Source organism: Calidris pugnax, unplaced genomic scaffold (genome assembly GCF_001431845.1).
Source record: "Calidris pugnax isolate Ruff unplaced genomic scaffold, ASM143184v1 scaffold76, whole genome shotgun sequence".
Taxonomy (NCBI): Eukaryota; Metazoa; Chordata; class Aves; order Charadriiformes; family Scolopacidae; genus Calidris; species Calidris pugnax.
This window is the reverse complement of record NW_015090827.1, coordinates 543496-566914: the sequence shown is the minus strand read 5'-3', so window position 1 is coordinate 566914 and position 23419 is coordinate 543496. Positions and strand designations below refer to the sequence as shown.

The following is a 23419-nucleotide window of genomic DNA, read 5'->3' as shown; positions in this document are numbered from 1 at the left end:
CCTTCCATGGCAGGAACTGCAACAAAGCCTTGGTAAGCTCCAGAATTACATTTGTTGGGTAACAAACACTAGACTGGACAGATTTCTTTGCAAATGTAGACACCTCACTTACATTGGTCCTATTTTTCGGCTTTCGGGTAGAAAAATCATAAACTACATGTCTTTACCTTGTATTTAATCTCATTCTTTTGCTTTCTGAGCTGAAATGATGCTCCTGGCAGAAGCGCACGCTGCCCAAGCCATGTTCTCCTACACTCACAAGAACTATTCGTCAGCATTAACAGATGTCACTAGCAAAAGTATCTGGAGGCCTCACATTAATCCTTATGTCTTTTCAGTTTGCCTGGGTTTCTAAAAATGAACTATTATTCTGGTTCTGTTCCCTATCAAACCAGAACCGCCTCAAGGATATAAATAAGGCATTCTGGACACACCAAGAAAAAGTGAAAAAGTCAAGTTCTTGGTGCATAAAAAAATAACCATTGAGAATACTACTTACTTTTCTAAAACACCCTTTAATTGGAGAACTGATATACATTACTGACTGCATTATCCAGACACTTTAATCTCAGATACCATAGACTCTTCTAATGTTGGAACAAAATAGGGTAATAAATTTATCATTTAAACGATAAATTGCCCTGCCATTTCAACAGTTGTTTCAGCAATTTTCTCTGCCAACTCATCAGAAAATGTTACTGTATTTCAGGGCTTTTAGTAGCTATAAAATCTAAACTTTGGTTATGCACAACAGTGTATTTGAAGAGATATTGGCTTCCAGGTGGCCAGGAAGAAAAGATAACTTATTAATACCAAGATAATTCCATTTAGACTAAGGAAATAAAGAACAGAATTTCTGTGAACTTATGCTAGAACGAAAAAAATCAAATTGTGAAGATGCAGCTGCCAAACTCTCCCCTGCTCCAGCAGTACTCAAAAGGAGAAAGGATAGAAGAGTTAGAGCAAGGCCTATCGCTAGGGGAAGAGATGCTCAACAAGGAAACAGGGACTCAGAGTGCACAGGCATACAACTTACATGAATGGGTAACAATCACTGAAACATTATTCTTTTTAAAAAACCACATTATTATAAAATCCAGTATCTGACTTCCAGAAAAGAAACAAACAAACAAAAAAATTAAAACAAAGAAAAAAAAAACCAGAATCCTCCACCACCCCTGTCAAATGGAAACAAGCTAAATGAGTTCATTTAGAAAGATTTTTAGAAACACACAACAGGAGGTGTGTCCAAAAAGGAAGACTTTAATTTTGTATGACTTCCACTCTTTAATTAGAGTAAGCACTCTATAACCACTTAGATGTTAAGAGCATCCTGGCTTCACAGTGGAGCCAGACTGAAGAGGCTTCAGAGTAACGGGAAGACTCCAAGGAAGTTAACATCTTTACAAGAATCCTTGTTTAAATTAAGTATTATAGAAATTGTGAATGCTGTCAACATGCACTGAAATAAAGTTCAAAGCTAACAGTGATTCCGGCAACCAGCATATTACACTGAGGACAAGTTCTGAAATCTTGATCTCCTGCTTGTCCATTTATTTAGATGGTGTGTACACTAACTGCAAACTGCTAAGATTTAGTGCAATCAAAATCAGCATTAAGGTGCAAATAACCGATCTCCCAATTAGCCGATGAGTTGTATCAAGAAACTATAGTAGCTGCAGGGTTAATTTAATAACTGAGTCCCTACTTACATAAGGCACACTTACAACAGTGGAAAAAATTAAAAACCAGACATATAGGCAAGTATGACATACTGTGCAGAGGTCTTTGTACTGTAACTTCTGAAACTTGGTGTCGGTGTTCCCCGCACACAGCTCCACGTAGCCAAGGACTACCTGGAACACGGTGTTGTGGATGGCCTGGGTGAAGTGCATATGTAACTGGTCCATTGCTGTCTGAAAGAGAAGGAGCAACACAAAATCAAAGCGTAAGATTCAATCTGTCACGTGCCATGGTCTTTTAATCTTTTTCAGTGCCGAGCACAGCAGACTGTAAGCACGGCCTCCAATCTGTGTTCTGAAATTACCTGATGTAGCACCGGGCAATGTTACAATGTGGTGATGTAAAAGAGTTCAGGTATTACCAGTAAAATCAGTTTCCCCAGCCACTCTCCCTCTGTAACTCGCCAGGGTTTTGACATTGTCACTAGTAAATACTAATTTTATGCATTTATAATCTATTTGATTATAGAATTGATTCATTCATTCATTTACCCTCCCAATCACTGATTAATGTCTCAAAAAGCAATGAGTTGAGATCAGCGCTGTTTTTCCCACTGGAAACACTTCCAATGAAAATAAAAATATTTCCTTTGCAATCAATAAATTTAAAACCGAAATTACAGTGTCTTCAGTCAATCCATTTGAGGAACATAAAGTAGGATTAAGTGTTACAGAAAGGCATGCACATCACATCAATAAACTTCTTACAAAAACCCTCTTTGCAATAAAACCAAAATATGACATTGGTTTAACAAAACCTACTTTCTCCAGAAAAGAAAATAAATTAGTCCAGGTACTAAACGCTGCTGACTATATAAGTTTTGCCATAATCAGGCCCAAGTTTCAAGTCAGGCTGTTTCCCTGATCCTTTGTTAATAAACTGCACATCACATTAGTCCATTTCAGACACTGAATTTTCCCACTGTTTCAAGATATGCTAATGATGGGTACATATGGTATAGAAGAATTGATTAAGATATTGCTTGAAATGCCAGAATGAAGTTATCAGATCATGCACTTGAAAGTGGTGGGTTTCACTACTTGCTATTTGACACTCAGCTACTGACTGAGAACTCAATTACGCCCATATGAAATGAACAAGCAATTCTGCTTCAATCCCTATTGCAAATAACCCATCTTCTGCAGCCACTCCTACCCTGAATCAGTCCAAGAAAATGGAATGACAAATGAAAACATGAGAAGTGCTGAAGACACTGAGAGTCCTTTCCATTTTGCTTAATGAGGAGGGGTCAAAATGGGAGATATTTCAATAATGATGCAACTAAATTCTTTTCAGGACAAATTCAAAATACATACTTTAATAGTTATAAAAAGAATGGAATTACTGTTAAATTATGTGAGCATTACAAGTCTTTGTACACTCAGCAAGGTTGAGCAGTACTAGGAGAGTTAAGTTTCCACCCGAGTACCCAAAGCCCCAGCTGTTCCACCACCCAAAGCCCCAGCTGTTCCACCACCGCTCCTTGTGACGTGCTCAGGAGACCAGCACTAACCTGGGTTTTCCCAAGCAGCCTGTAGGCCTGCTGAACCTTCGTGTAATGACTGATATCAAAGTTCTTACAGATTTTGGAGAGGGCTACATCTAGTTGTTCCTATATAAATGAAGGGAAAAAAGTGTGTTAAACACTTAATAAAGCCAGGCCAACTAATACATTATTTAAACAACAGCAAGCGAGGAAAAGATGCTTATTTAAACAATCTAATAATTATGCTTGTACAATGGCCACGATTGTACATTACTGGACTATTTTGGAGTGCTCAAATGTTACTTTTGCAGCCTGCAGTACTTCAGTCTGAAACTTTTGCCAGCCACAGTCCCACCATTTCCAAGAACAAGCACAGTAACAAATACTTCACTGAAGTCAAATCCAAAATGAGACTGTGGTCTCCTGTGCAGCTTGTACAAACCTACCAGCATGTGCTAACCTACTTCCCTACTTCCCACTGCTATTTCGGAGGAATATAAAGAATCATAGAATGGTCCAGGCCAGAAGGGACCTCCAAAGGCCATCTAGTCTGACCCCCCCGCAGTCAGCAGGGACACCCCCAACTAGACCAGGTTGCCCAGGGCCTCATCGAGCCGCACCTTGATTATCCCCAGGGATGGGGCCTCAACCACCTCCCTGGGCAACCTGTTCCAGTGCTCCACCCCCCTCACAGTAAAGAACTTTCTCCTCATCTCCAATCTAAATCTGCTCCCCTCCAGCTTGAAGCCATTTCCCCTCGTCCTGTCACTACAGGCCTTTGCAAACAGGCTCTCCCCAGCCTTCCTGTAGCCCCCTCAGGTACTGGAAGGCTGCTATTAGGTCTCCCCGGAGCTTCCTCTTCTCCAGGCTGAACAACCCCAGCTCCCTCAGCCTGTCCTGCACAGCAGTTCATGGACTGGAAATCACCGCACATCTTCACCGTACCAGGAGCACTCCTTGCTGCAGCACTGCAAATGTTGCCAGTATATTTTATTTGGCTGCTTCAGCACTTCCAGCGGGCACAATTAGGGAGCTGGGCTCCTAAGTCTGACAGCGTGTTACAGAGCATCGGAGCTGACTGCAGCACAAAAGGCTAAACAAATAGCAATGAGTACAGCACTCCACAGACTGTACTGGAAAGAAGTGTGCATGCTCTGTCACTGCCAGTAACGCTGCATTAGAAAGCTCTAGTACCTAGAGGTTAAATACTGTCTTATACCAAACATCAATATTGCAGTTCTTACCTCTATTTGTTCCAAGGTATCTTGCAGCTTTGAATTCAACTCACTATTAACGAAAGAAAACAATGTTTAAAATCAAACTACTGATCATAGTAACATTTCACACCAAGTTTCTTGTTCCCAAAAACATATTTGTCTGTTACCGAGCCACAATGTAGTAATTTATCAAAAATCTGCTGTTGGTGTGTCTGACCAGCACCGCCACACTGCTGTTATTCCCAAAAGACACCTAATGCAGGCAGCTGCAGTATCACTAGCACTCCCAGTTCAAGTGCAGCAGCACGTTATCCTAGGTTCACAATGCAGCGGTGTTAAGAGGGCCCAGGCAAGACCCCATCCTGCCAGGATTCTCCCAAGGATTCCAAGACATTCCCAACCCTTTGCAATCTGACTTCAGAACAGAGAGGGGCTTATTTCCAGGTACAATTTCTAACTCCATACACTTTTTTGGTGCATCCTCAGCTCCTGAAACAGCTGTACCTCAACAGCAGGACCTAAACTGACATCAAGGATTATGGGTCATCACTCTGAGGTGACAAAGTATACATTTAGAGGACAGAGGGAGGCAAAGGATGTGTTTTCATACATTTTGGTCCTTCTAAATCAGAGTACATACTGACAAATCAAACAATGTCAGAATTTTACCCACAAATTTAAAATTCTAATTAAAAATAACATAAACAGAAAAATCTAGTTATTCTAATGGTCTTCTTAGTGACTGAAACATCAAAATTCACTCCATTTTACTCCTTTATTGTTATATGTATTACGACTTTGAACTTAATGTTTACTCAATTTTTTTTATTTTATTTTTCTTTTACTTTCTAAAAAGCAATGGAAACATCAGGTCTTTTTAAGTGAGGAACTGCAGACATTCAAATTAGTTCCGGTTTGAAAGCACTTTCTCCATGACAGCATGAAGCTCTGCACTCACTAACTTCATTGCCAAGAAGCAGGGTAAGTCACCCTCCACAAGCCATCTTGCTGTAGGTAAATTAATTCCAGAATATAAACTTGCTTATTAAAAAATGAGCTCAAGTATCTCCTGCCCGCAGGCTGTAGCACAGTTATATATATATATGTATAACTCAGTATTTGTTGAAATGTTCCCTGCCAACAGTCCCAAAACAAGGAGAGAGTCCAAACCCAGGCTGCAGAGTGCTGTGACTGTGCAGACGGGTTAATGCAGGAGGCAGGAGGAAATACTGAGGATGCTTATGTGCTTAGAAATGCCTGACTTTTCTAAGCAGAAAATGCAATTTCAATCAGAGCTGCTTTAGAGAATGAGAATTAATGATCACTGTTTCATACCATTGACAAAGCAAGCCGTACAGAAACTGAAATCTGCCCAGTGTCACCTTACCTTATACAGCTGTAGTGTTTGAAAGTGCTGGCAGCTTGTTGGCACTCCAGACACAGCTGAATAGCACCTGGGTAGTCCTCTTCCTTGGGATAAAACACAACGGAGAGCTAGTCTGGCTTTTGAAGCAAACACTGCAACACCCATTTGTGCTTGCACGCTTATGTATAAACATTAAGAACACAATATTTTGCCTCTTGGGTCTATAGAGTAAAGCCAGAGGAAACGAGTGAGGGTCCATCACAAACTTCAATTAGAATTAGAAACAGAGAACATGTCAGCAACACCTGAAACCACTGTGTGTTACATGACCTTATGCAAACGATTTGCTGGTTTGTTTCCTTATGCATTCATACAAAACATACCAGAATATTTTTATTACAAAAAAACTAATGTCTTCCCAGTTAACTGTCAAACCTTTGTTAATACAGTTCCAGCCCTTAATGTTTAAAAACCACTGGCAAATTCTGATAATCCGACATTAAGGTCTGGACTAGATGATCTCCAGAGGTCCCTTCCAATCCCATGTCGTTCTGTGATTCTGTGGATACAACACCCACAGCCCTGTCTCAAGACAGCTCTACAGTAGAGAGGGAAGAGCTGATTCCCTCTGCAACAACACACAGCACAGAGATGAAAAGCTGATCATGGTAAGGGGCTTGCTGACCAGAAGGCAATGGCCATGCAGCCTGTTAACGCATTCTTGCTTGATAAAGAATAAGCAAGTGTGCTGAGACAAGGTGTATTACCCAAGATGGAATTAAACTCAAAGAATCTTAAGAGTTACAATTATTAAGGCTAAATTTCCAAATTCAGTAATTAGGGATTATCATAATGATATTCCATCCAGTATTAGCTGTAAATATTTGGCAAACTAGTAAGTCAAAATAGTTTCAATACATGATACAAATGTAGTTGTCAGTAAAAGCCTGAAGCTGTGTTTCATACAACTTAATCATCTTAAGACGAGATCTTATTTTTGCTCTGTTTGGTATCTACTGCATTTTTAGGCAGTATCTATACTGTGTTAGCAGAATTTTCAGTGCTATGGCCCACGTGCTGCAATGTTCTCTACAGCTGACTATTAAAAAGCCAACCCCATGAACACAGAGAGAAGCTACTACACTTACAAATAAAATACCAAGGAGGGAGCCCAAATACAAATGTGTACAGTGATAGAGCAGGAGAAGTACTTTATCCAGACCCTGTATATCAACACTCAGCTGCATCTCACCTTCTTTGTTCTCCCAGATACCAAGCTAAGGCCAGCAAAGCAGTGTCAGCGGAGGGCAGGGAGGGGAGTGATGGCTGCGCAGCACTCTCACTGAACTGTCTCAAGCCTCAGAGCTCAGGTCCAAAGGCAGGATTAGTCTGACAGAGAATATTCCCCCCGGCATGGGGGCTATCTAATGTGATGTGACGTATTTCTCACGTTTAAAATAAGAATAAAAATATAACCCCACCACACGGACACACCCATACCCTGTTTGCAAGAGGAAGGAAAGAAGGAACTAAATTAAGAAGACTGATAAAAAAACCAAAAGTAGACTTAGAACAGCTTCAAATTATAAGTCTGGCAGGGACTTACCTCCAACATCTCACTCAAACGCACATCAGTTCTTTGCTAAAAATAAAAAAAAAACAAACCAAAATCACAGTGATTAACTGCACAGAAATGAAGAAAAACACTTTGCCACTGAACAAAACCAACTGTACATACCAGTGTTTTTATTGTTCTCAGGGACTTCAGCAGCCCAATGAGCAACTGTCGTTTCCTTTGGTTTGCAAGAAGCCCCAGGCTGGTTTGTGTAAAGCCTTCCTTTGCTATATTCAGGTGTCTGCAAAAGTTAAAAATGAACATAATCCTCAATGATAAAACAAAACTTATTTCTAATAAATTCTAATGCATCCAAAATACATGCCAGAAAGTAATGTTGTCAGCATTGTTAGGGAAACCCAGAAACTGAGGTGATACAAACAGACTAAGAATGTACGGTTTCCCTCATCGTCTGTGGATCAATGGTGCATCTCAAGACGTTCCTGATTTAAAGACATCTCCCAACGGAAAAGCGAGAGCTGCAGGAGAGAAAGCAGCTGGTATTTCTTTCAGTATCTTTAACTACTGCTGTTAATTCCATCCAGCAGATAAACTGGAAATATCATCAGCAACCAAACCTCCTGGGTCTACAGATTTCTTCTGAAATACTTCCCCCTGCTCCCAATCTCTGCCCTGATTTCAGCAAGATACCTTCTTCCATTTGTGCAAATGACAGCTGCCAGCTGCAGGCCACTCTGCAAGGAGGTGACACGTTCCAGTTCCTACAGAGAGACAACAGGATAAATAAATACACCAAAGGTCCCGCTCCACACCAGGCAAGACTAGTGATGAGCAAGTTTCTGCTGAGATGTTATACTGACTTTGTAGAGTTACTTCATATGTTATTTGTTTCATCACTTTATATAGGCTAAGCACTGCAATGTAACATTAATATAAAGTACCTTTTAAAATACTATTTTCTTTTGAAGGAAGATACTTTAAAACCATTTTAATTGCAGTGGGACCCTCCACATTTATTTACTGCATGTTTAGCCTAAGAATCACTATACCATTAATGCCCCATAGCACAATGATCAAAGCTTCAGGGACAGAAGAACAGGGTCTAATTTGCAATAATATGTCAGAGAGCAGCAAAACAACAAAAAAAATCATGTTTCACATAGCATTTTCTTGTTTAGAAGCACTTGTGGTTTACCAGTTTAATAGATGTCACTTGATGATGAATGCTAATTGTATCCTGTTGAATTTCAGCTGAACACTCTTCAGCACAGGTGACCTGAATTTAGCTTGATTTTGACTTTGTGAAGTGCCTAACATAATCTCAACCCCTTTAGAAAATACAATGTTTAATATAGCCATTAGGATTTCTTTTGTTTGGAACAGCACTGCTGAAAAGTGAATGCTCTCTCCACACTAAAGAAAATAAAACTTTTTTTTTTTTAAAATACTGCTCATCATATCAAAGCATCTCAAGTGTTTTCCATGGGGAGAACAGAGATTTTCACTTCAAAAACTAATCCAATTCTAAGAACATGACAAGCAAAAACAAGTTTAAAGTTTAGTTCAGCTTAAGATCAGCTCCTGGTCGATCCCCAAAGACACAAGTAATTCTGGCAAATCACTGAGCTGCTTTCCCCAAAACCCGTCCCTCCTTTACGCTAACAGTGTTGCTTTGGGGAAAAGGAGAGCTTAGTTGCAGATACGCAAAATAGCTTAAGAAACCAAATTCAAAGATTACCTTCTTCAGTACCCACTTCTCACTAAAAACACACTTTGCAAATGTCAGAGCTATTCAAAAGTTGACTGTTCCCTTTCCATGAGACAACATGTATGACAGAGTGGCTCCGTAAAGCCTCCGGGTGGAAGGGGCTGGATGGAGCACACAGGGAGAGTGCAGCCCAAGGGTGCCCAGGGACAGGGTCTGCCACCCACCACTTGGGCTAAAGACAGTTCTTCTCTTCCTTCCTAAAGACCATCTTCCACCCGTTGGTTGTTTCCAAAGCCCTTCCCTCTAAGGAGCAGGGAAAACGAGAGATGTCCTGCCCTGTGTCCGTGCAGTGCCCGTCTCAGCCCAGAGCAGTGTCAGACCAGGACCTCACACCAGGAACGGGGCACAAACCACAGGTCCCCGACACTTTCCCTTGCACAGCAGAAACAAGGTGCTCAGGAGACAGTCAGCTGCGTTTCTGCTGCTTCTAATGACCTGTCACTCTCACTGGGCACTGACCTGGAGCTGCCAGGGAACAGAGCACCCGCAGCACGTCAGGAGCTTCGTTCACGAGTCCGTGGGGAAGCGAGTCCTGTGATGCCCACCAGGAATCTCCAATAAATACACCTACTGACAGGAGTAACTGCACAAGCCTGTGCCCCTCAGTAAGACTTAATCACACAAACATGCATTTGAGAAAGGTTTTTAAAAGATTCTTACTGGCTCGACGGATTTTTAAGTGTCCCTTTGGAACATCTGAAAGAACTTCTTGGTATAAAACACGTGCGCCTCACTAAGATATTGCTGGCATAAGAATATTAACATTACACAGCAAAATGCAAGAAGTACATTCTAACAGCAGAAAAACGAGTGGTTTACTCTTCAAAAGTGACTGTTAGTTGTCTTACCTGAACATATGCAGGCTGTTTTTCGAGAATCAAGTCTGCAACTTTCTTAGATACCTTCAAAAGAAGAATATGACACATGATACATAGCAATCTCATTAAATAGGCCATCTCTATACTAAAGTTCTACAACAAGTTTGTGATTTGGTATCATTTAGCTCTCTAAGTTTTCAAATTTATTAATAAATATGCCACAAGGTAAAAAAAAACATCCTAAAAACAACTATCAGCTCTCCTCAGAAGCAAGTTAAGAAAAATGATAACAGCTCTACCTAGGAATTAGTGGGCATTTTTAAATTAATCCTTTACTTCTCTGTTTGTTAAGGAACACACTAGAATAGAAAACAGAAATAACATGGGACATGACAACTGCATACATTCTGCTTATGCTACCACTAGAGTATAAAGTGAAGTTAACCATCCACCATGGAGAAAGCTTTAAGGACACCTATCTTTCACAGTGATACTGTATTGAATAAAATCTGTGTCAAAATGAATAAATATTCACCCTGTGCACATTATACCCTTTCTTTAGGACACAGAACATGCTTATTTTAAAATTTTTGCCATTGCTCTGAACTAACAGTAAGTGGAACGCTACTGAGAGCTGCTCTCTGTACTGAATTCAAAAATGGGCAGTGCTGCCTTGATCAGTCCCTCGTGCACAAACACACATGCTTTAAAAAAACAGGAGACCCAATGGTAACAGTCATACAAACACAAGCTTGGGAATAATGTGTTTTATTTTGTTTTTCAGCAGGGACTACAAATATTTAAGATGAAACAGTTTCAAACATTTCAAGGAAATCACTGGTATTGCTCTATATTCTTCTTGGGGAACAGTACTCCCAGAAATGAAAGCTAAATAGAAGTGGTGATGACAGCCAGCTCACAATGCACCCCTGGGAATGAGAGCTAAGGAGGCTGTTATGGATTTGAGTGCTTAGTCAGACACAGCACGCGGCCGGGATCCTCCATCGGCATCCCCGAACACACCGACAGTGGCTCCAGCAGGTCCCTTCCCACCCCCTGGAAGAGGCCCCGCACACAAACGGCCTCAGAAGCACTCTGGTACCACCAGCCAGGAAGCTGGACAAGGGACATGTATCTCTGCTTTCCTCCTTCCACATTAAAAAATGGTCAGAATCACCAAACAATTTCAAAACCTCTTAGTTGTTCAATAAATAATAAAGTTTTCTTCTGCAGGGCAGCTGAACTACCAGACACACTCCAGAGCAGGCTGGGGACAGAAAAGGAGGTCCTCAGGCCAAAAGCTACCCAAGCCTACAGGTTCTCAAGGAGTTCTGTTCACTGCACAGTCTATGTCCTGTGAAATTTTCACCTCCCTCTTCCAACCTGTTCCTGCCACAGCACCGTACCTGGAAAGCTCCAGGGCAGGGCTGTACCTGCAAGCCCTGTGTGCCTGTACCATGGTGTCCCTGGTACAAATCTCTTTGAATTTTCACTGCCAGAGGGATTCATCAAGCAGTGCAGGTGAATAAAGCATGAGTTTCATTGAGTTTCATTTGCAGTTTTTATTCTGCTTTTTTTTGTTTGTTTGTTCTGCAGGTTCTGGATTACCCTTCACTAATAACAACCCCAACACTACCATCACCTGCTGCAAACAATTATTTTTTCTCTCCCTGAACTTAGTGATACTACTTCCACGCTATTCCCTTCCCTTTCTTTTGGAGGAGCGATATTACCCCAGATTACTTCCAGTCATTTTCAAATCACCACACCCCTTTTGGAATCTTCCATACAATTGTGTTGATTTATTTTTTAATTCCTAACTTTTGGAATCCAGAATTGCAATTGTTGGCAATGAATGTGGCTGCAGTTATCAATGCCTACAAACAACGTTCTTTGAGGGAACCAAACAATTTCCTCCAAAACAATTTTCTCTTTCCTAATCACATCAGGAAAATATATTTAATCTCCTGAAGAAAAAAAAAAATACAGCTGAGGATAGCAGTCTACTAATTAAAATGAAGCCAAACAAACGTAGGCTAAAAACCCTCCTAATTCAAATTGTCTCTACCGAGATGATTAGACAAATTAAAGCTGACAGGATACGCATATTAAAGAAGTCTTGAGTGAGCTGGAACCCATCCAATGGAATTGAAAACTGTAGTGGGGAAATTACAGAAAATATGGAGCCTATAGTGAACCCAAAACCAAAGGTATGACCAAAATCAGCTGTGCAGAAGTAGGTGGTAACAGTCATTGAGAAGTGAAAGATCAGAGCTCCCTTACCTACCGTTCACATTCATTTGAGTGCTTGTGTTACAAAAATGTAGAAGTTGGAATTATTTCTAAACCACTGTTGTAAATTTCTGTGTCAGCTACAGACACGGGCACTGGAGTGAAAAAGGCACTATTTTCAAAAGCAGAGACATTATGTGATCTGTCAACAGGCTTCTTGAGTCCTCAGTCTAACAACCTCTTCACAATCAGCATTAAAATATTTTTAGGACTGAACTAATGCTGTACAATGTTCCGCAGTAACATCTTCCATGAAGGACACTAATGTCCTTTGAGACAGACAGTAATCTAAAGGACATATCACAAGAGAAATGGACAATATTGAGACAAGAGAAGGAAACATGCAATGGTCTCTCATGCTGCACCTGGAAATACAACACAAGGACATAATATACAACATACAAGGAATTTTGGCAACTTGGCACATGCCCAAGGCAGAAAACAAACGCAAGCACCAATTCCTTCCCACAGCAGAATCACATTTAGACCAGACCAAGGAAGACACAATCCCCCACAAGGCCCAATCCTGACTAGGAGGGGAAGAATCCAACACGTTTCTTATCAAAAGTTTTGTCTTTGAGAGTTTTCGGTTGGTTTTTTTGTTTGTTTTTTTTTCTAAAAGACAGACACATATGGGCATCTCCTGGAAACCCAGTGCCCAGTTCTCCCCCTGCTATTCCCATTCCCCGTTGGGGCACACGGCTGTGCAATGACACTGTGCCCACAGCCAGGACACTGACACTAGGGTTATCTCAGTAAAGCTGCCTCAGCCTTGAGAGCATTTCCTGCCAAAACCACGGCACCACCAGCTGTCCTCCTCAACTTTAAAAACCAAAAACCACCACAGAACCAAAACCTGCCACCCACTTTCAACTTCTTCCCTTAAACCTCTAGGTGAGAAACAGGGAATATTCATTTGCTCAACCTCTCACTGATACTTCACAAAATTTCATACGTTTATTCCGGACAAAGCAATCTTCAGCAGAGGGAACTTGTTCTCCATGTATTGTTAACGATCCAATATTCTCCTTTGGTACATTTCATTCATTTAAAGACATGAATTAGGATTATTACTGTTATTTTACTTGCAGATACTCTCCAAATGCCACAGTTAATACATTCATTCCCTGTACCATACTATTCGTCTTTAAAAGAGCAATGAATCAATAATTAATGTATGAACAGAACATAAAAAAGCCTGAAACGTAACAAGCACCCTTCAGAAGCTGCAGCTCTGACTTCCCCCCATAAATTACAGTTATTACTCACATCTCATCTGTTTTATTACATAATAACTCTCTAGCAGCATTCACTAGAAACCCTAGTGGACTGTTAACAAATCCGCAAATGAAAAATAAAGAGAAAATAACAACTCTAAAGAAAGAAGGTTTAAAACATTCTATGTTTTACATTGCCAGAAATCCCTCAAAAAAAAAGAGATACTACCACATTATTCAGCGCCATGTTGAACATTACTTCTCTTGCAATACACAGGAAACATTGAACTTTCAGAAAATTGGGTTTCTAAAGAAACAGCACATTTGCTCCTTGTTACAATACTTACCACCAAGACTTATGTCCATGATTTCATAAGATTATATGATTTACTGACATGATTTTCCATTATAAAAGCACACGATATAATATTAAAAGAAAAAATGTGTAATATCTAATGAGTTTAAGAAATCAAAACTTTTTCAGTTCCACCTCTGGCTCTACTTACAGACAAGACCACAAATTGCCTGAGGGCACAGAAGAAACTACTTACAGCAGCTTGCTGTTGTTTTAATTTGTCTCTGTATTCTTCCAATTCCTGAAGACTAAGTACTGGAGGAAGCCTCTGCATGTAAACAACAAATTAAATACAGTGAGAAATTAAAGACCTTTAAATACACGTGTAGTATTAACTAACCAATCAATTCCATTAAAGAAACATTCTTATTGCTTCTGCATTTCAATCTGCAGAATTAATCCATTACTTCAAATGATGGATACCAAAATAAATCAGTGTTAAACACAATGTATTATCAGAAGTACATCATATAATATCATAATTACCTCAGTCACCTTATTTTAAGCCATATATGTAAACACACAACCCCCTTAATCATTGAAATTATTATGCCTCAGTCAGTTAGCTAAAAAAACTATTGAAAATGTACAACCGATTTTTTTTTCCTCCAACTATTTTGGCTTTTTCACAATAGTTTAACTGACAAAGTGCTTGTTAGCACAACCGATATTAATTCTACCACATTAAAAACAGTGACTCGATACCCAAACTTCATGCTAGAAGCTGCACCCAACCGCAAGGTAAGGCAGGAGGGTACAATTTTGCATTAAAAACAAAAAATAGCTCATTGAAACAAGTGTAGTTTTGACCCTCATTTTTTGTTATATTACTGTCTTTTCTTTTAAGAAGACAACTTACCTCTAACTCATACTTCACAATGTCAAAGGAATCATTGGAAAAATAAACTTCTTCAATGCTATTAATTATTTCTTGCTGAGCTTGAGGATCAGTTGGTTCTTCACGTAGTTCTCTGAGGTCCTCCTTCACAAAACAAAAAAGGATTTCCATGATGTAATATTGCATCCTAACAAGAACAATGTTTTACTAAAACAAGTATTTTTCAGAAGCCATTTACAACAATAGTAAAAGAAGCAAAGGCAAAGAACAGAAATATCAGCACACAGTGGCTTGTTCTTGCCACTACAAATAGCAGGAGGTTTAAAACTTCTCAAAGAACACAGTGCAGACATTGCAGATCACTTAAACACTTCTTCATCAATCCATTCACAAACGCAGGTTGAGTCCACAGTTTTTCCCTCCTTAAGTTTAGAAATTCCCATAATAACTAAAGATAAATTGGCAGGCTATTTCTCAAGAAACAAAACAAAAAAAAAACCAGAAAAACATAACAAATAAAACTTGAAATTATTAAATCAGAAGAACCATCTTTGTATATATAAAGCAGACACTGTCACTACAAATGCGTAACTTTTCAATTCAGCCCTGAGAATTCACATTTATTAAAGTCATACCATTAAATACTTGATTTTTTTACAGGCAAAACCACAACATATCTTCCGTCTTTGCACAAAATTAAGAGATCTCAGATTTTTCTCAACTAGCAGGGTGGTCTCGGCAGAGATGTGCTGTCAGCTTTCTGAAAGCCAATATTGAAGAGGTGAGTGTCCCCTTCCGTGCAGTCGCCATCTCCTCTGGAAGTTCTTCTCAACAGCCCAGTTGTTCCCACCGGTTACCACGAGCCGAGGACTGAGCCTGAAGCTCCTCTTCCCCTCCTGCACTGGGCATTTCAGTTAATACCAGCCCTCTCCTGGAGGGTCTTCCCACCAAAGAAATAAAAATTCTTTATCAGAGACTCCACAGGGAGAAGTGCCAGGGTATTCTTTCACCAAAAATCCAGATTAAATGTTTCAAATTGCTCAATATTGGCATTTAAGCCTGGTGAAGCGATCCAGCAGACTGAAGTGTCCCATAAAGATCCTAAGCCTCCCCCCAACACCGAGTGGTCACAGTGGGACGAGGTGCTGATATTTTCATCACCAAGAGGCACCAGATCTTACACTGACTGACTAAACCACCACTGACTTGCTTGTTTTGCACATCAGCTGAAATCAGGTCGACGTTATGAGGCACAGCGATATTTTAAGTACAAAGCAAGGTGCTGTTTCTCTGGGCAAGTGGAGGCAGCCAAAGGCTGACGAGCGAGCAGTTTGGAAGAGCATCAGAAAAAACAAATAATAATGATAATAAAATACCTCTGGCAGGACCGAGAGAGAGCACGGCGGTGCTCGGGCGCCACCCACCGGGCACAGCCACCGCTGGAAAGAGGCTTCGGGCTGATGTGGCAGAGCATGATGCAGAAAAAGCCACTGAGCAGACACCTCCTTCCTCCCCCAGGGAGGCCCCAAGCGCTTAAGATCTCCATGGAAGGGCTCCAGGAGTCCCAGCACTTCTCGCCAGCAGCCGCAGAAACCCACCTCACACCAACAGGGGAAGGCAGCAACCACCCACCCACCCAACACGGCCGGCTGGAGGTGTGCAAGGGAAGGAGCCATGGACAAGAGAGTGTGCCAACAGACATGAGATAAATGCAGGAAAAACAGACAGAAATGACAATATAGCAACAACAAATAACAATAACAAAGCAAAGCAAGGCTATTCATAGAATCACTGAATGGTTTGGATTGGAAGAACCTTAAAGCCCCCCCAGTGCCACCCCCTGCCCTGGGCAGGGACACCTCCCGCCAGACCAGGTTGCTCCAAGCCCCCTCCAACCTGCCCTTGAACCCCTCCAGGGATGGGGCAGCCACAGCTTCTCGGGGCAACCTGGGCCAGGCTCTCACCACCCTCACAGCAAAGAACTTCTTCCCCACATCTCAGCTCCATCTCCCCTCTTTCAGCGTCAAACCCTTCCCCCTTGTCCTATGGCTCCCCTCCCTGATCCAGAGTCCCTCCCCATCTCTCCTGGAGCCCCTTGAGGGACTGGAAGGGGCTCTAAGGTCTCCCCAGAGCCTTCTCTTCTCCAGGCTGAACGCCCCAACTCTCTCAGCCTGTGCTCACAGCAGAGGGGCTCCAGCCCTCCCAGTATCTCTGTGGCCTCCTCTGGCCCCGCTCCAACAGGTCCATGTCCTTCCTCTGCTGAAGCCTCCAGAGCTGGACACAGTACTCCAGGTGGGTTCAATTCTCAGTACTCCAGGTGGGTTCAATTCTATTAATATTCTATGTCTATTCTTTAGAAAAACTCACATTTCAGCTTTGCTAAGAGCATGAGAAACAGAGGAGAGGAGGACAGGTTATGGGGGATGAGAATGAAAAGACTCCAGAAAAATAGCCCCTATAGAGTCTTTTTCAACTTTTTAATCCACAGTTTCAAAGTTTCCATCACCTCCTACATAACACCTGCATGGCTTGTGGGGACAAACATGCACTTGTGTTTTTTTGTCAGTACCATGCTTTTTGCCATGATCATACTTCCATAGAAAGACAATTTATATGCCAAATGTACTTCCTTTCAGGTTACGATTAGCAAAACCCCAAGCAGCAGGTCTCTCTTTCATAGTGCCACCTGAACAGATCAGTGAGAGACAGTTCCTGAGGAGAGAACAAAAAGCAAAAAGAAACACAAAGAGAAAAAAAGCAAAAACCTGTATGTCTGAGAGCTTCCCGTACTTGAAGAAGCCATTGCTAAATAAAACCCAGTGTTTGCCTCCACACACTTCTCACATCACTTACGGAAACAGAAGTTTACAGGCCCAGGAGCCGGCGGCCAACTCCTTGAAATACATTTCAGAAGAGTCATTTCATTGCAGACTCACCTGAAAAGCAGCTCAGCAGGTTCAGGTTGATGATGACTTACCCAGCTACTGCCCAGTGCGTCCCACTCCCACTCTGCCCATGCTCTACAACGCCGAAGCCAGCACTCCCTGCTGAGGGAAGCATCACTGGGAGGGCACTGCAGCAAACACCCCTGCATTCCAGCCACCACCAACCCAAAAACTTAGGAGGCAAAGACACTGTCTGCTCAGGGCTCAACAGAGCCAATCAGCAGGTACACTGCAACTTCTCACCACCGTGAAATGAATAACGTATGAAAGTATTTTTATATCTATATACAATCTTTTATCTATAAGGATAAAAGGATATATTTATATATTATATACATCTCATAATGTATATATAACTGTATCTATCAACTCACCTCAAAACTACTTCCCTGCCCCAGCAAATCCACAGCGAGGGCAGGCAGTCCCACAGGAAGTCTGTGGCATTCCCTTATCTGTCACGTGAAATGCCCAGAACCTTCTTCTGATCTTTCCTTCTTCAGTATGCACACAGAGTACTTACTAAAAAGCCCTCACTCTACCAAACCAAACGTTACGCTAGAATACAATTCTCCCCATGGAGAGAACAGCAGAGCCTGATGCCCAGAACGGACACTGGTCACAGCACCCTCAGGGCACTCCTGAGCAGCACGGGGCTGCTGGGGAAATAGGGACCACAGCTCTGGATCTATAGGAAAAGCATTAAGAAATAAACCCTCAGTGTTGTTTACCACCATCAACCACAAAGTCAACTAACATTTGTATATTGCATAGGAGCTGATTATCTTCAAGATAAACATAACCTAATTCAACGTCAACTCATTATTAACCCCACACACTGGAATTCAAGTATACAAAACAGCCACCTCACCCTTTTGTGACAGAATCTACTCAACGGAAATGGGAAACAACGCTGACAAGGACAGAATGGTTCAAAAAAGCATTACAGTTCCCCAGGGTGATGAGGGCACATGGATGAAGTAAGATATCTCAATCAAAAAACATATGAAATCTCTCTGCAGACAACTCTCTCTTCCAGAAATCCTGCCTCGCTGTTCAGATTTGCCTTATCTACACGCTGTATCACAGACTTCAACTACTATATGCTTATTTCTCCGTGTGACCAAGTTGGCAGTGTGAGTCTGCATTACAAGTAAAACAAGTTTTCTGGTGATTTGCCCTCATATGACAGAAGTAAACTGAAATTTTGCAAGACAGTTTCAGAACTTACTGAAGTACTGGTTAACGTGCATGCACACACTCGGAGATGTATGTAAAATATCCAGGTACCCAATAATTTCATTGTTTAAAAATAAGAAGTTGAGGAGCACAGTCATCACTTAAACACCCTTGCCAGCAAGCCACCAGTCAGCAAACCAACAACTTGCAGGTATCAAGACCCAAATGAATTTTGCTGGTTCTCCCCTGGAGGGATGCAACGTCAGCACGTGCTTCTCCCTGTGCTCCGTATTTCCCATTTGGCCTCCAAAGGAGCGTGAGAGCCCTCCATGGGTTCTGGCCCTAGAGGTAGCATGAAGCTACCATGCGGAAGCGTGAAGGCAAAACTGCAGCATCATAACCATTCCATCATCAACACAGTATTTGGCTGCTGAGCTTGAGACTTTTGTTCTTCAAGATATACCCAAAATTCATTATTAAAGTGTGGCAGCAGAGAGCAATGTTGGCTTTCAGACAGCAGTTCTGCAGCACAATGAAATCACACTTTTACTCATTGCCTTTAAAAACCTGCATTTTCCTTTAGTCTTTACTTTTGCATACAGAAGTTAATTCTCTTTTCCAGACTTGTCCATTGCTATAAAATAATTATTGAGGGGCATTAGCTTACATTCAGCAAAGCTGCTTGATCCTCTGATTATAACGTAATTCTGATTTGTGACGTCAGTCTGTTGCCATGGCACTGAACATAGCTTCAGTTCAAAACAAATCCCGATATCCAAAACCTTAATGACTTTCAACTCCTGTGCAGAACCCAAGCCTAATCTCCCCGACAGTGACTCACACCACAATCTCCCCCTCACCGCTCCAAAAAAAACCTCTTTTCAAGAAGGGTATGTGAATCTCTGCTTGCAGGGACAGCAGAGACATCACAGTGCCTCACCCGACGTCCCAGAATTTGAAAAGTAAAATCCTACCATAAAGGTTTCAGCAAAGTTAAGGAGCCATGACAATACAAATCCTTCCCCCAAAAGGAAAGGGCTGGCAGTAAAGTCACCATGACCAATGACTTGGGGCCGTAGCCAGGAGTTAAACTGAGCAAAACACAGTCATTTTACTCAATCCTTATGACCTAATGCTTTCATTTAACTGTGTAGTCGTGTAACTTTATTAATAGAGTTTCACTCAATACAGCTTGTTGAGAAGGAAAAGGTTAATGTAAGCACCTCAGAATTTTGAGAAGTATGCACCAAAAAACATTTTGGAAGGGAAAAAAAACAACATTAGAAGACTGGAAAATATAACAGTCTTATTCTGTGGCACAGAAGAGAATAATACTGCAATTTTATCAGCTTTAAAAGAAAATAATCAGGTGACAAGTTCTAACATTGATGCAATCGTGTCTTTTTAGGCACAGAACTCATGAGACTGTGTTTGCAGAACAGCTGCAGATGACGCTTTCACAGTGCAAATGTTTGACACAAGTGTATGAAAATCCTACAAATTATTGCCAGGTATTTGCTTTCCCATTGTTATTGATACAAGGGGTAGGCTTACGGGACACACAACATCTAACCATTAAAGACGGGAAATCCAGCCAAAGTACCCTCCACCTTCTTCTACCCGGAGAGCCAACTTGCCCAAAAAGACAGTTTGAAACTGGATACTCAGAGGGTGGCAGGAATCTGCAATTTAGAAATCTAAGGCCTGGAGATGAGACTGTTCCTTTAACATCAGTGCAACTGAATATGTTCGCTCCTTGAAATCAATATATTGGCTGCTGTTTAAGAGAGTACTAGGTACCAATTCAGAGACTGTTACTTAAATATACAGTAATGATTTTCTGGTCTGCCTCAGCACAAGCAACATATTACACAGTACTTATATAGAGACAAACAAACACAAAGGGGGTTTGGGTTTGTTTGGTTTTTTTAAAGCTATTGTGAAATTAATCAATGAGATATTTAGGTTACTGACTTAAGGCAAAATCCAAATTAGGAGAAAATAATCAACAACATCCACAGCAAGTCTTGTGAATCATCCATTCTGGTCACCAGGGTACAAGGAACAGTCAAATATTGTGGCAGTTGTTCCCTCACACCCAGATTATTCAGCAGAATTTGCGAGACAAGAATGAGCTGGCATCGCTTAAGTAGCAAGACCCCAAAAAAGCCAAAAAAGCCCTATTACTATAAAGCTATAATATTTAAAGTAGAACATGAAGTTAATTATTATGTTGAAGATTAAAACCACGAAAGTACAAGATATACTTATAGCACCAAACCCATGAATAGACTAGATACCAAGACCAGAACTATACAGGCTACATATGTAGCACCTACATTCCAAAGCTTAAAAAAGACACCTCTTTTTCCTGCTTTTTTTTTTCTTCAATCCAGCAGGAAACCTAGATAATATTAAGACCAGCATACAGTTACAACTTTAAAGTTCCAAAAGAGAAATCTTAATGCAACCGAGTCACTGACCTGTTTCACCTCACAGCTCTTAATCCTTTCATTAAAGTATTTTAAAAGATTTTCAGCAAGAAATAAAACCGCAACAGCAAACTGAAAATGAAGGGGTGCGAGTGGAGGGGCCGTGTATCATACCTTAGTGGGAATCCGAAAGCTTTCAATAGGACTGAGGTCATGAACACTCTCCTGAGGACTTCTCAGACCCTTTAAAAGAATTTTAATAGTCAGTTAAGACTGATTTACATATCTTGCAATCAAACTGCACAAGTCTTACCTGGTGTTGAATGTATACCTACAAGTGCTATCGTAAATTACACTGACAGGAGGCTGGGAGGGTAAGATCTTATTCTATAAACATTTAAGCAAGACCACTGGTGTATAAATTATGCTCCTCAAACATCTAAGCATTTCCAATGTTACGCTGCAATACGTAAAATTCAGCACAGCTCATTAACATGGTTTAATGGAATCAAATAATCAGAGTTAAGTGCCACCTACTACTACTCTTATTTTTGCTTGATGGCATATTTGTCTATTTACCATATAACACTATTAGGACTGGTTTTCCTTATGCATAACTAAACTGAAAAACATTTAAAATGTATATAATTATTACTCTTTAAAACACACATAGCCACATAAACAGAATATGCTCTAGCAGAATGAAGCTTTGTACAGGAAGCATCAGATAACCAGCTGAGTATTTGTTTGCTGGATGTCCACCACATTCCCAATTTTATGGAGCAATACCACAGGACACACTGCTTGGTGCATTTTCTGCCCAATCTCTAGGCAGAGGTGAGTCTAAACATTCACGTTTCAGATAAGACTCTGAGCCCAGTTTCCCTGAGACTTCAGGGTGTTCACGTGAGCCCTGAGTTCCAGGCAGACATCCCTCTGCTCTTGTGGCTGACACTGGCAGTCCTGCTTCCAGCCCCTTTCAGGCCCTGGGTGCCTACACTGTCTTTGGAACTAAAGGGCAGATGTAATTGCTGTGTGAGTGGATGATGACAAAAGCTGGTATTTTTCCTTTGAAACTGATAAGGTGCTTTACAAGTTCATCACTTTCATGGTAACTAATACCTTTTCTAATTGTTTCATCTTCCTAGGATGCAAAACCTCTTTGTTTTAGTTTTGATTCTCAGATTTCCTTGTGCATCATTTCAAAACACCCTTCTTTTCCAGTTACCACCACCAAAGGTGACGCACCTCTGAGCATCGGAAATTCAAGGCAACAAGCAACTGCTGCAGCTTCTCTGACTTCACATGGGATCTTCACACATCCTCTCAAAAACCTGCAGCACTAGCAGCTTATCTTCAGAAGCAGTAAAAAGTTTCCCTTTCCAAATGCTAAATGGAACTTAATCCTTCCCAAAGGCTGAAAATGGCATAAGTCACGTCATTTTCAAACCATGACATTTCCAGCCTGGGCAGGCTTCCCACAGCTCCTCTGAGTCTGCAAACCCATGGTGTGATGGCTTTTCCCCGTGCTGTGAGGGGCAGAGCATTACTGGGGACATCCAGCTTCCACCCCCACCTCCAGGTCTAAGGCCTGTCTCCCGCACAAGCATCACAACTCTGAGGACGTAGTTTAGGGGGAAAAAAGTTTTATTTCTGACTTGCTCATCATTTTCTGTAACCATCCAGAATATCTGATGCGGGGTGTGACTCAAGTGGGTTTTTAAGTTCTCAAATTTAGACAGACATGCAAACAGGGTTCGTTGTAGATGCATTTCGTGTCTGTGAATGACTCGAGTGCTCTCCTAACACACTCCTTCAAAAGGCTGGCGAGCTCAGCGGTACTGACCCAAACACGGGCTGGCTCCACACAGCCCTGGAGACCAGGGGTTCCGGGGTAGGTGTGCCAGGAACACACGGAGCACTCCCGCACACGCTCCCCGTGTGCCCACCGGAGCCTTGCCCCCCGCGCACACGGCAGCACCCAGCGCGGGCCCAGGCCCCAGGACCACCGGGACAACGGCAAGGAGCACACCCCCGTCGGCTCACCCTTAACGCCCGTGTGCCCCGCTGGCACCTGTGCGCGCCTCCATTCCTTCACGTAAAGAGGGAGACACGGACCAACCCCCCCCCTCCCCCCGGCCGGGCCCAGGGCCGTGTCCGCGCCCCGCGGGCCCATCGGGCTGCCCGGGC

General features: G+C 41.7%; 1 protein-coding gene across 1 annotated transcript in view; it reads right to left on the bottom strand.

The window, feature by feature from the left end:
- Positions 1-15661, bottom strand: part of VPS50 (VPS50 EARP/GARPII complex subunit) — a 43554-nt gene extending 27893 nt beyond the window's left edge. The window contains exons 1-11 of the mRNA XM_014940318.1: positions 15312-15661; positions 14698-14820; positions 14035-14106; positions 10005-10058; positions 8079-8149; positions 7551-7668; positions 7419-7454; positions 5834-5916; positions 4474-4516; positions 3257-3355; positions 1776-1916 (exon numbers count right to left, since the gene is read on the bottom strand). Coding sequence (XP_014795804.1) covers positions 1776-1916; positions 3257-3355; positions 4474-4516; positions 5834-5916; positions 7419-7454; positions 7551-7668; positions 8079-8149; positions 10005-10058; positions 14035-14106; positions 14698-14820; positions 15312-15314 — 843 coding nt within the window. The 5' untranslated portion in view covers positions 15315-15661. The remainder of the gene's footprint in view (positions 1-1775; positions 1917-3256; positions 3356-4473; positions 4517-5833; positions 5917-7418; positions 7455-7550; positions 7669-8078; positions 8150-10004; positions 10059-14034; positions 14107-14697; positions 14821-15311) is intronic.
- Positions 15662-23419: the final 7758 nt, after the last annotated feature.